Source organism: Mytilus edulis, chromosome 2, assembly GCF_963676685.1.
Source record: "Mytilus edulis chromosome 2, xbMytEdul2.2, whole genome shotgun sequence".
Lineage (NCBI taxonomy): Eukaryota > Metazoa > Mollusca > Bivalvia > Mytilida > Mytilidae > Mytilus > Mytilus edulis.
Window position 1 is genome coordinate 36,008,586 of NC_092345.1, and position 14,561 is coordinate 36,023,146.

The 14,561-nt window shown below is 32.1% G+C and overlaps 1 protein-coding gene across 3 annotated transcripts in view; it reads right to left on the reverse strand.

Annotated features, from left to right (window-relative positions):
- The window catches only part of LOC139512074 (tetratricopeptide repeat protein 21B-like), a 58,109-nt gene that overhangs the window by 12,143 nt on the left and 31,405 nt on the right, over positions 1–14,561 (reverse strand). For 2 of the 3 annotated variants that reach the window (XM_071299395.1, XM_071299393.1), the window contains exons 25-34: positions 14,289–14,354; positions 13,788–13,890; positions 12,680–12,790; positions 9,232–9,313; positions 8,275–8,425; positions 6,774–6,935; positions 5,444–5,510; positions 2,721–2,846; positions 2,163–2,276; positions 1,637–1,690 (exon numbers count right to left, since the gene is read on the reverse strand). In XM_071299395.1, the coding sequence (XP_071155496.1) occupies positions 1,637–1,690; positions 2,163–2,276; positions 2,721–2,846; positions 5,444–5,510; positions 6,774–6,935; positions 8,275–8,425; positions 9,232–9,313; positions 12,680–12,790; positions 13,788–13,890; positions 14,289–14,354 (1,036 nt within the window). Of the gene's footprint in view, positions 1–1,636; positions 1,691–2,162; positions 2,277–2,720; positions 2,847–5,443; positions 5,511–5,969; positions 5,985–6,773; positions 6,936–8,274; positions 8,426–9,231; positions 9,314–12,679; positions 12,791–13,787; positions 13,891–14,288; positions 14,355–14,561 lie in introns of all 3 variants that reach the window. The other variant, XM_071299394.1, reaches the window with a different exon arrangement.

Consider the following 14,561-nt stretch of genomic DNA (forward strand, 5'->3'; position numbering starts at 1 on the left):
AAAAGGATAAAAAGATATATGATATGATCAACAATGAGTCGACCATATAAATCCACCAAAGTTCAAATGAAGCGGATGTAAGCAACTACAGGCATAACTGTACAGCCTTCAACAATATGAAAACCCATAATGTAAAGTAGACTCTAAAAGGATCTGAAATCAAAACTATGAAACAATTCAATTGAGAAAACTAATAACATTATTCATAACCAAAAAAAAAATATCATTAAATATGACAGTCATAAAGCAGCAACAACCGGTGAACTAAAGGCTCCTGAATTAGGACAGGCACCAGCAGAATGTGGCAGGGTTAGAATGTTTGTACACATTCAACCATTCCCCTTACCTAGAAAATTGGTGTTCCAGCACAACATACAAGCAAACTATAATAGTCAAAATAGCTTGGCTAGAGGTACAGGGGAGGGTTGAGATCTCATAAACATGTTAAACCCTGTTGCATTTTTATGCCTGTCCCAAGTCAGGAGCCACCGGTCTTAGTTAGTATTGTATTATTTTAACTTTTAGTCTCTTGTGTACAATTTGGAGTTTAGTATGGTGTTCATATCACTGAACTAGTATATATATTTGTTTAGGGGCTAGCTGAAGGAGGCCTCCGGGTGTAAGAATTTCTCGCTGCATTGAAGACCTGTTGTTGACCTTCTGTCGTTGTCTGCTCTATGGTCAGATTGTGTCACATTCCCCATTTCCATTGTCACTTTTAACTCATTCAGATCTTTCCTTCTATTCAAACATAGTTTAAATACTATATAAAGCTGAACAGATACTTCAATTTATAAGTGCAAATTGTTGGATGCAATTTCAGATATTTTTAAACTCACATGACCCAATACACATAAGAGTTATGATTAAAGAAAATCAGATTATATACTTGATTGCAGGATGCAAATAACAAAAGCAAAATGAAGATTCATTATTTTTTTGGTGTCTTATCATATTATCTCAACCAAATTCTATAGGCTCTAAAAAGATATGTCATATGGAATATGTTTGTGAGTCTTCAACAATGGACAAAGACCATGCTGTATTGTCCTGACAAGACATAATTTGTTTATTGATAAATACAAAACCAAATCAATTTACTATTGGATTTCTGAAGCACATAATGCATCAATGAAATAGTTACCCAATAACAAAATTTATGGAACTGAACATATTGGCATATGTCTCTTGTATAAGTAGCAAAGAAACTGGTTGTTTTTAATTAAAGTCATTAAACTTATTCAGTATCCAATTGTGATAATTTTGTTTCCAGCAGATTAATAACATCATTACATAACTTAAGGTTATGTAAATTTAACACAAAACTCTGTCAATGAAATTTTTTTTTAGGGCAAAATACAACCAGGTAAAATCTACAGGTAGTTAAATGACCACCTATTGATAACCTCTCACAAAACCTATTGTACAGTTTAAATGGACAAACTGTGTTGACAATTTTTTATCCAGGTAACACTATAGGTATTATGATACCCCAAAGCTGATCGGATAGGCACAGTAAAAGCATACCAAACATTGCTAAGGGAGATTACTCACTACTGTAACTATGGGGAGATAATTCATTAAAGTTACTAAATGGCTATTCTGGCCCTGTAACAATTCAGTTAATATTGTATACCTGTATATAAATGTCTGCCAGTAATAACCAACTCTTCTCTAAATCTTCTGCATCCTACAAAAAATATATAATTCAACAATTACCAAGTATCTACAGAGACTTTATTCATTTTAGATGTATCCTTAACGTATTTACTTCAAAACCAATCTGTTCATGAACAATTGATAAGCTGACTAACCAATGCTTAACTTTCAGGTTGCTTACATATTATGTTACATAAATATACCTTGTTGTGTACTACACTGACAGACTAACCAACATCACAGGTATTTATTGTGAGATTGAGGTTTCCTTGTGAAAGAATATTTTGTTTTAAAATATTTGAAAATTATAAAAACTTTCTTATTTATTTTTTTTATCTATCATTAAAAAATATCACTGATATGTCCTTCAGAATATTTGTCCCATTGGATAATCTTTGATTCCACAATGCAAAATTGGTTCCTGCATGTAGTAAATATAGTATGTGTTTCTGAATCCAGTGCTATTCTCTCTTCAGTGTTTTTATTTCTTTTTTTTTACTTACTGTCATGGTCCAGTTATTTTTGCCAACTCTTTTCAGTTGATTTCTTGCTCTAGGGGTTTGTTTTAGGACCATATAAGCAGCAGCCATTCCATATAAAGCTCCTACATGATCTCTCTAAAATATGATATATATTTATTCAAAAATAAAATGATTTGCTTTATGAAAAAAAAATGTGTCAAATCTGTTAAAGAAGAAATTATTCATGTCACCAATTTTCTACAAATTATCTACTAAATTTGTTTTTCACATGAAATAATTACCAATGTAACAAATATTTTTTTATATAGATTAGAACGTTTCTGTTTTAATAGTTTTACACTCCTCTTTTTTGGCACTCTCTATAGCTTGCTGTTAGGTGTGAGCCAAGGCTCTGTGTTGAAGACCGAACTTTGACCTATAATGGTTTCATTTTACAAATTGTGACTTGGATAGAGAGTTGTCCCATTGGCACTCATACCACAATACCACAACTTCTTCTATCTATATATGGTTTCTGTTGTAACTAACATGAAAAGAAATCTTGAGGTCAACATTATCTTCTAATTTTAAATAACTTACTTCATTAGTAGAGATCTCCATGAAGGCATTTAAAGCTTTCTCTATATTTGCCTTCTGTTTAGTAGCAATCAGTGCCATGTTTTCTAACAACTTCGGTCTGATATCACCAGCCTTTGGTTTCAATTCCTACAATAACAATCAAAATTATAAATTATACAAAATTCAGAAAATTTGACTGAGGGCTGTTTCTAGAAGCATACATGGTACCGAAGGCGGCACTTTTTAAGTGGGGTAATCACTTATAAATTATACAAAATTCAGAAAATTTGACTGAGGGCTGTTTCTAGAAGCATACATGGTACCGAAGGCGGCACTTTTTAAGTGGGGTAATCACTTATAAATTATACAAAATTCAGAAAATTTGACTGAGGGCTGTTTCTAGAAGCATACATGGTACCGAAGGCGGCACTTTTTAAGTGGGGTAATCACTTATAAATTATACAAAATTCAGAAAATTTGACTGAGGGCTGTTTCTAGAAGCATACATGGTACCGAAGGCGGCACTTTTTAAGTGGGGTAATCACTTATAAATTATACAAAATTCAGAAAATTTGACTGAGGGCTGTTTCTAGAAGCATACATGGTACCGAAGGCGGCACTTTTTAAGTGGGGTAATCACTTATAAATTATACAAAATTCAGAAAATTTGACTGAGGGCTGTTTCTAGAAGCATACATGGTACCGAAGGCGGCACTTTTTAAGTGGGGTAATCACTTATAAATTATACAAAATTCAGAAAATTTGACTGAGGGCTGTTTCTAGAAGCATACATGGTACCGAAGGCGGCACTTTTTAAGTGGGGTAATCACTTATAAATTATACAAAATTCAGAAAATTTGACTAAGGGCTGTTTCTAGAAGCATACATGGTACCGAAGGCAGCACTTTTTAAATGGGGTAATCACTTATAAATTATACAAAATTCAGAAAATTTGACTAAGGGCTGTTTCTAGAAGCATACATGGTACCGAAGGCGGCACTTTTTAAGTGGGGTAATCACTTATAAATTATACAAAATTCAGAAAATTTGACTGAGGGCTGTTTCTAGAAGCATACATGGTACCGAAGGCGGCACTTTTTAAGTGGGGTAATCACTTATAAATTATACAAAATTCAGAAAATTTGACTGAGGGCTGTTTCTAGAAGCATACATGGTACCGAAGGCGGCACTTTTTAAGTGGGGTAATCACTTATAAATTATACAAAATTCAGAAAATTTGACTAAGGGCTGTTTCTAGAAGCATACATGGTACCGAAGGCGGCACTTTTTAAGTGGGGTAATCACTTATAAATTATACAAAATTCAGAAAATTTGACTGAGGGCTGTTTCTAGAAGCATACATGGTACCGAAGGCGGCACTTTTTAAGTGGGGTAATCACTTATAAATTATACAAAATTCAGAAAATTTGACTAAGGGCTGTTTCTAGAAGCATACATGGTACCGAAGGCGGCACTTTTTAAGTGGGGTAATCACTTATAAATTATACAAAATTCAGAAAATTTGACTGAGGGCTGTTTCTAGAAGCATACATGGTACCGAAGGCGGCACTTTTTAAGTGGGGTAATCACCAAAAGAGGCAATTAGAAATTCACCTATACTTTCACAGTACTTGACATTTACTCATAGTTGAGATTTCACAGTGCATTCCTAGGGCCAACATATATTGTTATGGAACAGCCCATAACTTTTGTTTATCCCAAAATATTAGTATTTGAAATACAGATAAACCATTTAAAAAATACAAGTAGTTTATGGATGTATTCATCTTATACAAGAACACTTTTTTTAGATATTGAAATCAATACTGCTGCAGTGAAAGCTTTCTTACAATAAATTTGCCTTTAGATTTCCATACTTGTTCATTTTTTAGTCTAACTTTTGAGTAAAACTGAATTGATAAGCTGCAAGATTGAATGGTTTTAGTTGTACTATTCTTCATTGAAACCATGTTTCTACATCTAAATGTTGTAAAAGTATTTTTTCCTTGATTCCAATGTATCACATATTTGCAAAGTATACATGTACCTGAACTGTCAATAGATATTTATGTTATTCAAACTATTCTTGTGTTTCATGCTTATTTATGAGATACTAGTTTTCGTGGGTGAATATAAACTACAAATTCTAATGTTCAACGAAATACAAATTTGCTATATGCTTGTATGCAGATTTTGGCAAAACCATGAAACTAAATGTCTATGAAAATGTTGATGAAAGTGTGTGAAATTGAGATTTACAACAAGAATGTGTCCATAGTACACGGATGCCGCACTCGCACTATCATTTTCTATGTTCAGTAGACCGTGAAATTGGGGTCAAAATTATAATTTCGAATTATAATTAGAAAGATCATATCATAGGGAACATGTGTACTAAGTTTCAAGTTGATGTAACTTTAACTTTATCAAAAACTACCTTGACCAAAAACTTTAACCTGAACTTCGCACTATCATTTTCTATGTTCAGTGGACCATGAAATTGGGGTAAAAACTATAATTTGGCATTAAAATTAGAAAGATCATATCATGGGGAACATGTGTATTAAGTTTCAAGTTGATTGGACTTCAACTACCTTGACCAAAAACTTTAACCTGAAGCGAACGGACGCACAGACGGATGGAGGCACAGACCAGAAAACATAATGCCCCTCTACTATCGTAGGTGGGGCATAAAAATAATTGAATCCATAATATATACATGATACATATCCATAGAATAATACCTTTAGAAGTTTCTCTGCTGTTCTTACAGCCATTTGTTCACTATCTGACTTGTCTTTATCTTGTGACCTACAATCATCATCATTGACTTAAGGATGAACTTATGTGAAATTAAAGAAATCAAGAATTTAAAATTGATACTATATAAGTCGATAGAGCATTACTTAAGAGCTAAAATATTGATAGATCTCCTTTTCGAGATATTTGATTTTAAAAATATGACAGGAAAAGTCTTACTCAGACTTTTTCCTTATATTTGCATTGGTATCGTTTGGGTCTCAAATCAAAGAAAAGAAATCAAGAATCTGCCTTAATTTTTGTACATTTTCAAATTTTGTATATGAATTAAACAGGACTTTTCTCAATATTGTGAAAATTAAAATGGCAAAATCCCAATAATAAATGCATGCAATAATTTCTGAATTTGCTGTAACAGAAATAAAAGGTAAAAATATCCAAAAATGTCAAAACAAATGTAACAATTAATTTTCAATAGCATTCATAAACAGTTTTTGAGCATAACCTTACCTTAAAAATTTTCTACTAATTGTGACAAAAAAGATTTATATATGATGTTTGAAGATTTATTAAACTTCTTGACAAAGTAGAATAAATCAATAATAAGTAAACTGTACATATATGGTGTGTGATAAATGTTTACAAATTTTGGTTTATATTTCTGCAGTTCACACTCTGCTCACATATGAACTGCTTTATTTTTCACTTCTCACGTTTTAATTATCTATGCTTTGTAGGTGGAACACACAATCTACTGTTGAATATTGATACGTAGATTAATATTTTTTTCAAAATCTCTCTGTAATTGATAGAAATAATGGTATGTAATGTATTACTAATATCTAACGAGGAGGGGTCGGAGGGATCCTGATCCCGAAATCCCAGGCTTAAAAACTTGAAATCCTGAGGTCCTGGATAGAAATTTAAATCCTGACATCCTGAAATTCGAAAAAGGAATTCCCAAAATTCTGAGCATTAAAACACCGATCCTGGAGTCCTAATAAAGATCCGAGCCCCCCCACCCCCTCTAAAATAATATTTGTGTGTTTCATTTAAACTAATACAAATATAAGCATAAGTTTATGTAGAAAGCTATAAATCAACACATGCATAATCTTTCAAACCCATCTTCAACAAACGGTACATGTTAGTATCCCTCAGTAAAGATCATGGGAATTACTTAACTCTTATACTTCAGACACAATACTGACTAGTTTTTCCTTCATACTTTATAATCTATTCATGTGAACATAACTACCTGACATAAATTGTTCCTGAGATATTAACACATTTACAGATTTATTTGTCACTTACACTGAGCCATCCTCCTCCGATTCAAACACTTCCCCACCAACAGTCTCATTGTCGGGATTCAGACAGATCTCTATCATGTTGTATGTAGACAGATTACCCCAGTCTGAGTCCTTCCTGGCTTTGTTAAATAACTTCAAAGCTTCAGTTGGGTTACCTGTGTACCTATAGAATAAATTGAATCTTTACATATTATTTTTTTTAAATTGAAAAAAAGCTACAATTTTTTATATCAAATATTAAAAAGATTAACACATTCATACTAAAACATATTTATATATCTTCCCAATATTATCATCTATCAGAGTAACATGTGTTATATGTTTAACAAGAGGCTGTCACAACGACAGCAAACCGGATTTATTAACATTTATTTGTGTCCTGGCAATATCACAAGAACCATTACTGATGAATGGTGAAAGTGAAAATCGTCAATATCAAATTTGACCTCCATTTTGTCATCAGTATCAACATATTAAAATTTGAAAAGCTTAGATTGAATGGTTCATGAGTAAATGCAACAACCTGAATGGAAACGCCATTTTACGATCTTTCAAGAACCATAACTCCTGAACGGTAAAAGTTAAAATCGTCATTATTGAACTTGACCTCTATTTTGTCATCCGTAACAACATATTAAAATTTCAAAAGCTTTGGTTGAATGGTTCATGAGAAAATGCACGGACACGACGGGAAACACCATTTTTCAATCTTTCAAGAACCATAACTCCTGAACGGTAAAAGTCAAAATCGTCATTATTGAACTTGACCTCCATTTTGTCATCAGTAACAGCATATTAAAATTTCGGAAGCTTTGGTAGAACAGTTCATGCATAAATGCACGGACACGACTGGAAACTCCATTTTTCAATCTTTCAAGAACCATAACTCCTGAACGGTAAAAGTCAAATTCGTCATTATTGAACTTGACCTCCATTCTTTCATAAGTAACAACATATTAAAATTTGGGAAGCTTTGGTAGAACAGTTCATGCGTAAATGCACGGACAACTCCATTTTTCAATCTTTCAAGAACCATAACTCCTGAACGGTAAAAGTCAAAATCGCCATTATTGAACTTGACCTTCGAATAGTTGTCAGTAATAACATATTAAAATTTTAAAAGCTTTGGTTGAACAGTTCATGAGTTAATGCACGGACAACATTTGATTGCCGCCCGCCCGCCCGCCCGCCGTACATCCCCAAATCAATAACCGACATTTTTGTCACAAAAATCCGGTTAAAAATCAATAGCAGCCTTTTATTTTACCATATTCAGGAAATAAGATATATATAAACAAACAAATCCAAATAGTTCTCTTGTAGTAAGATATATAACTTCTAAGCTTTTGTATAATAACCGGTGTATCCGTAGAAAAATCTTATAATTTTTTTTCCTGATGGTTTGTAATGCTTTTTATACGTATGAATTTCCTTCAATTTCAGGATTTCCAAATTAATAAAAGGAGTTATGTTTTAGAAATGTTTAAAGGAACACCACTCACCATACATGAAGTCCTTTACAATAATTAAAGCCTGGTTCCATTGCAGATCTAGCCGAGGCATGCTCAGCCAACTCTAAAAACTTTGGAACCTCTTCCAATTTACCACTTCTTCTCATCAAATCAACTAGTCTGGCTAAGGCCTCATAGTTATCTAAAATAAAAAAGATCATCAAATCTACAGAGTCTATTCATTTCTTTTCATTAATCCTTCATAAACTTATTGTAGCTAGTGACATCTCAGACTATTTGTGTTTGTTTGTGAAAACAGGGAATTCTATGACTTTTTGGGAAAATCAAATAAACTAAAATAGATCATTATAAACAAGAATGTGTCCTCAGTACACGAATGCCCCACTCGCACTATCATTTTCCATGTTCAGTGGACCGTGAAATTTGGGTAAAAACTCTAATTTGGCATTAAAATTAGAAAGATCATATCATAGGGAACATGTGTACTAAGTTTGAAGTCGATTGGACTTCAACTTCATCAAAAACTACCTTGACCAAAAACTTTAACCTGAAGCGGGACAGACGGACGGACGGACGGACGGACGAACGAACGGACGCACAGACCAGAAAACATAATGCCCCTCTACTATCGTAGGTGGGGCATAAAAACAAAAAATAGAAATAAGTGATCACAGATTTTGTTTAACAATTGATATTCTTTCGAATTTATTAGCTAACACTGCATGGATCACATCTCTTTTAAGTCTATAGTTGCCTTCATCAAGTATCAGAATCATAAAACATCTCAACATCATGGTTTCCAATCAAAGTTTCAGCCAATTCAAAGCTGTTTGCATTTTGTAATTAGGCTGCTGTCTCATTGATGTACACCCAACACCTCCTTTAGACGTAGTTAATTGTTTTTTATTCAAATATGTGAAAAATTTAGCCATTTTGCTCTGTTGTTAAACTTGAATTTGCAAATACAAAAAAAAAAAGTTTACAAACCTGGTTTAAGTTGAAGTAACTGTTGGAAATGGAACATTGCTGCATCATAATCATTCTTCCTAAACATTAGATCAGCCAACATCTATAATGGAGAACACATAGTTTAGTAAGGAGTTACTTCATTATAAGAACAAGGAAGACATGCATTTCAATTTTTCTACAATTTTATGATTAATTTCCTAAATGTACTTTAACAACACATCTATGAATGTATAAGTGTACTTGTGTTTGAGTTAAATTTCTTTTAACATAGGGCAATGGGCAATAATGAGGCCAATTTTTTGCCTAAATAATGGTTTGTTGTAGACTGACGGAATGATAGAATTACAGAATTTCGAAATTACTGAATTTCGGACAAGGGTAAAAATTTATGTCCCCGACAACTTTGTTGCGGGGCCATAAAAAATGTAGGCGACCTAAAATTAATTATCATGTCTGATGGCTAGTTGGCCACTTCATTTCAGAAGCTACTTTGAGGGCTGCATTATAATTGTCAAAATCACTTAGCACCTGAGATCACCCCTAGTTTTTGGTGGGGTTCGTGTTGTTTATTCTTTAGTTTTCTATGTTGTGTCATGTGTACTATTGTTTTTCTGTTTGTCTTTTTTCATTTTTAGCCATGGCGTTGTCAGTTTGTTTTAGATTTATGAGTTTGACTGTCCCTTTGGTATCTTTCGTCCCTCTTTTATATTGGGGTTGTCATCAACAAGAGGCTCTCAAGAGCCTGAATCGCTCACCTGAATTTTTTTGGTTTAATCTCATATCAATGATTATTTTGGCTTTTCAATTTATTTAAATGTTCTTTGAATCGTCCTATTTTCTTCAAAAGCAAAAAAAAAATCATTTTCTCCTATGTTCTATTTTAGCCATAGGAGCTATGTTTCTTGACATACAAGGAAATGAAATATAAAATTTATACTAGATACTCTGAAACTCTAAAACTCATTTAGCCTAAGTTTGGCTGAAATTGATACAGCAGTTTCAAAGGAGAAGATTTTTTAAAGTAAGTCAACATGATGAACAAATTGTGAAAAAAGTCTTTAAAGGGCAATAACTCCTTAAGAGGTCAATTGACAATTTTGGTCAAATTGACTTATTTGTAGATCTTACTTTGCTTAACATTTTTGCTTTTAACAGTTTATCTGTATCTATAATAATATTCAAGATAATGACCAAAAACTGCAAAATTTTCTTAAAATTACCAATGAAGTGGCAGCAACCCAACAATGGTTTGTTTGATTCATCTGAAAATTTCAGGGCTGATAGATCTTGACCTAATGAACATTTTTATCTCATGTCAGATTTGCTCTAAATGCTTTCGTTTTTGAGATATAAGCCAAAAACTGCATTTGACCCCTATGTTCTATTTTAAGTAACGGCGGCCATGTTTTTTGACGGATCAAAAATCGAAGCACACACTTTGTGCAGGATAATCTAAGGAACAATCATGCTAAGTTTCATCCAAATCCATTCAACAGTTTCAGAGGAGAAGATTTTTTAAAGTTAGCAAATATGATGAACAAATTGTGAAAAATTGTCATTAAAGGACAATAACCCCTTAAGGGGTCAATTGACAATTTTGGTCATATTAACTTATTTGTAGATCTTACTTTGCTGATCATTTTTGCTGTTTACAGTTTATCTTTATCTATAATAATATTCAAGATAATGACCCAAAACTGCAAAATTTCCTTAAAATTACCAATTAAGTGGCAGCAACCCAACAATGGTTTGTTTGATTCGTCTGAAAATTTCAGGGCTGATAGATCTTGACCTAATGAACATTTTTACCCCATGTCAGATTTGCTCTAAATGCTTTCGTTTTTGAGATATTAGCCAAAAACTGCATTTGACCCCTATGTTCTATTTTAAGTAACGGCGGCCATGTTTTTTGACGGATCAAAAATCGAAGCACACACTTTGTGCAGGATACTCTAAGGAACAATCATGCTAAGTTTCATTCAAATCCATTCAGTAGTTTCAGAGGAGAAGATGTTTGAAAAATTGTTAACGACGACGACGACGACGGACGCCAAGTGATGAGAAAAGCTCACATGGCCTTTTAGGCCAGGTGAGCTAAAAAGGACTTCAAGTCGGTTCTGTAGAGAAAAATAAATCAATGAAGACTTATACCATGTGTTAGTTATATTTTTTCTAAAACATTCATATATGAAGAAAAAAGACCTTTTTAGAATTTTTCCCTTTCAGTTTAGCCATACAGCCCAAATGAGGGAGTATTCCTCTTAGTATCATTTATCATAAACATTAATCTCATTCACATAAAAGTTTGTTTATGAAATTATTCTTTTCAATACATGTAGTTATAACAAATCAAATCAAATATTTTTTTTTTTTTTATTGTCATATAAACTTTACAGTTTGTGACCAACATATATTAATACAATAAACACAATAAACATAAATACATACATATTAAACATACAAAATATCAACAGCATTAAAATTTATAACAACAAAAAAGTTGTTAAGAGTCCCCTGCCCTCAGTTCTAATGACTTTTTCAAGAAGGATCCTAACTTATTTGTTTGTAAAGGTGATGATGGATTTAGTAAATAATGAATTTTTTCTTCTTCATTTAAATTATTAAAGTTATTATTTTCTGTACATATGTGATGAAAAAAGTCATTTCTTAGAGTTTTATTATACTCACAATATAGTAAAAAATGTTTCTCATCCTCTAGTATTTTACATTTATGGCAAAGACGCTCTCTTGGGATTTTAAAATATCTCCCCTTTTCAATCAAGAGGGAGTGATCACTTATTCTAAATTTAGTGATTAATCTCCTTATCTGGAAATTAGATGTATTTAGATAATATTCTAGTTTGTAATCTTTTTTAAGTTTTTTATAGAGAAAAAATTTACTTTTATCATCGATGTTTTGAAATTTATTTTGAATTAAATCTTCATATCTATTTTTCATTTTTAACTTTATATCGTTTTTTATTTTATTTACATCTTTTATGTCCTTACAAGTAGAAAGAATATTAAGGTCAACGTTAGTCTCTTTAACAATATTTTTAGCATATGTATACCATGAGAAGGTTCCTGTCAAATCTAGAGACTGTGCTAGAGAAAAGCTTCCTTTAACAATGGATTAATATTATTATTATATAGTCTAGCTAAATATAAAAGGGTTTGTGTTTTAATAAAGCATTCTATAGGCAATCTTCCTAATTCAACTCTTGCTCCTAAATTGGATGCATTTTTTCTTATCCCTAGAGTAGATTTACAAAATTTAAGATGCATATTTTCTACAGTAAAAATAAATTATGACAAAAATTCTTAAATCTGTGTTGTGTAGCTAGACCATACTTCAATTCATACTAAGTGATCAATTTTGATTTGTGTGAGACCTTTTAATTGAAATTTCATCACATTTCCTTACTCCTACAAATTAAAAATCAAAACATATTTTTGAATAACTCACAATTGTGGCAGCATCATTTTCTTTTTCGTTCTTCAGTAATGTCATAAGCTGGTGTTGGCAGGCGTCCAAGTCATCAGTTGTCAGATATAAATTAGCTACTTCTAACATCACCTGTAGTCAAAATTTAAAAAAATTATAAATGAAAAAAATTGACTTCAGACAAATGTATGTAATATATGTCTCACCTTTTTCTACATCGGAGAGAATTGATAAAGAACTGATATTTTAACATATTTCAATACACAGGGTAAATTTTTAGATGAAATAAATCCCAATCTTTTGCAATGTTCTAAAACATTGGAGAAGTGAACATTCTGAACAAACTTCATAAATCTGATTTGAAAATTAAACCAAGCGTTTTAATCAACTTATTCTAAAAAAAAAACCAAACAAGAGGCTGTCACAACGACAGCAAACCGGATTTATTAACATTTATTTGTGTCCTGGCAATATCTCAAGAACCATAACTGATGAACGGTGAAAGTGAAAATCGTCAATATCAAATTTGACCTCCATTTTGTCATCAGTATCAACATATTAAAATTTGAAAAGCTTAGGTTGAATGGTTCATGAGAAAATGCAACAACATGAATGGAAACGCCTTTTTTTATCTTTCAAGAACCATAACTCCTGAACAGTAAAAGTCAAAATCAACATTATTGAACTTGACTTCCATTTTGTCATCAGTAACAACATATTAAAATTTGAAAAGCTTTGGTTGAACAGTTCATGAGTAAATGCACGGACAACATTTGGTTGCTGCCCGCCCGACCGCGCACCCGGCCACCGTACATCCCCAAATCAATAATCGACATTTTGACACAAAAATCCAGTTAAAAACTTGTAATTGTAACACTTTTTTCATGATTTTAATGAACTTTAAATAAAAAAAAAATCATCAAAAAGAAGTAGTCGATGCAGACAGCTGACTCCTGTATATTTTGAAATAAAAAATTTTAAAGGTAAAAGCTTTCACAAATATAAATGAACAGCTAACACTGTGTGGTTAGTATTAGACCCTTTGCATTACAACTATGCAGATGTAAATGTCTAAAACTTAGTTCTGAAATATGTCTTCAACTGGCAATAACAAAAAATAATGTTTTACCTTGCTATCATTTTCATTATAAACTAAGGCCTCTTTGTAGAATTTGATAGCCTTCTCATAATCTCTTTGTCCTTCAACATGTTTAGCCATTTGCACACATATACTGGAAAAAAAACCCAAACATTTTGATTTGAATAAAATGAAATCTAAAGCCTTCAAGTATTATATTATTTATCTGCATTGAGATGTGACAATACACATGTTTTATGCTTTGCCTCCTATCATACTTCAAAAGAGAAGTCCCTTCAAGGACTGACATTAATGACAATCCAGTTGCCTGGCAAAACTAAAAAAATTGTTCAGACTACTAATTTCCATAGTGCACTTGTTCCATGTGACAAGTAATTTTTTTTTATAGATATCCTTCAAATTCAAACTAAATTGCTCCGTTTATAGTATTATCCTTGACCTTTGAACTATATAGGCTTTTAACTGATCAAACATAATTGGTTGCTACTTCCTAGTGACATTGATATATTTACAAATGTACAATAAACATACTCAGCTGCTAACTGTTTCTGTATAGTTATGGCATCTGGTTGCTCTAACTGGACTCTTTTCAATACTCTGAAATTATATGGAAAATTAAATATCATTGTATAACCCAACTGACATCTATGTGAGAAATTATATAATTATTTCACATTTTGATTCACGGGTCATCCTCGGACAGTAAAGGTACATTCTTGGTCTCCATTTCAAAAATTTCTGGATATAAATTACAGAAGTGCTTTTAATCTTCAACAGGCTATTTTACTATAACAGCTCCTATTA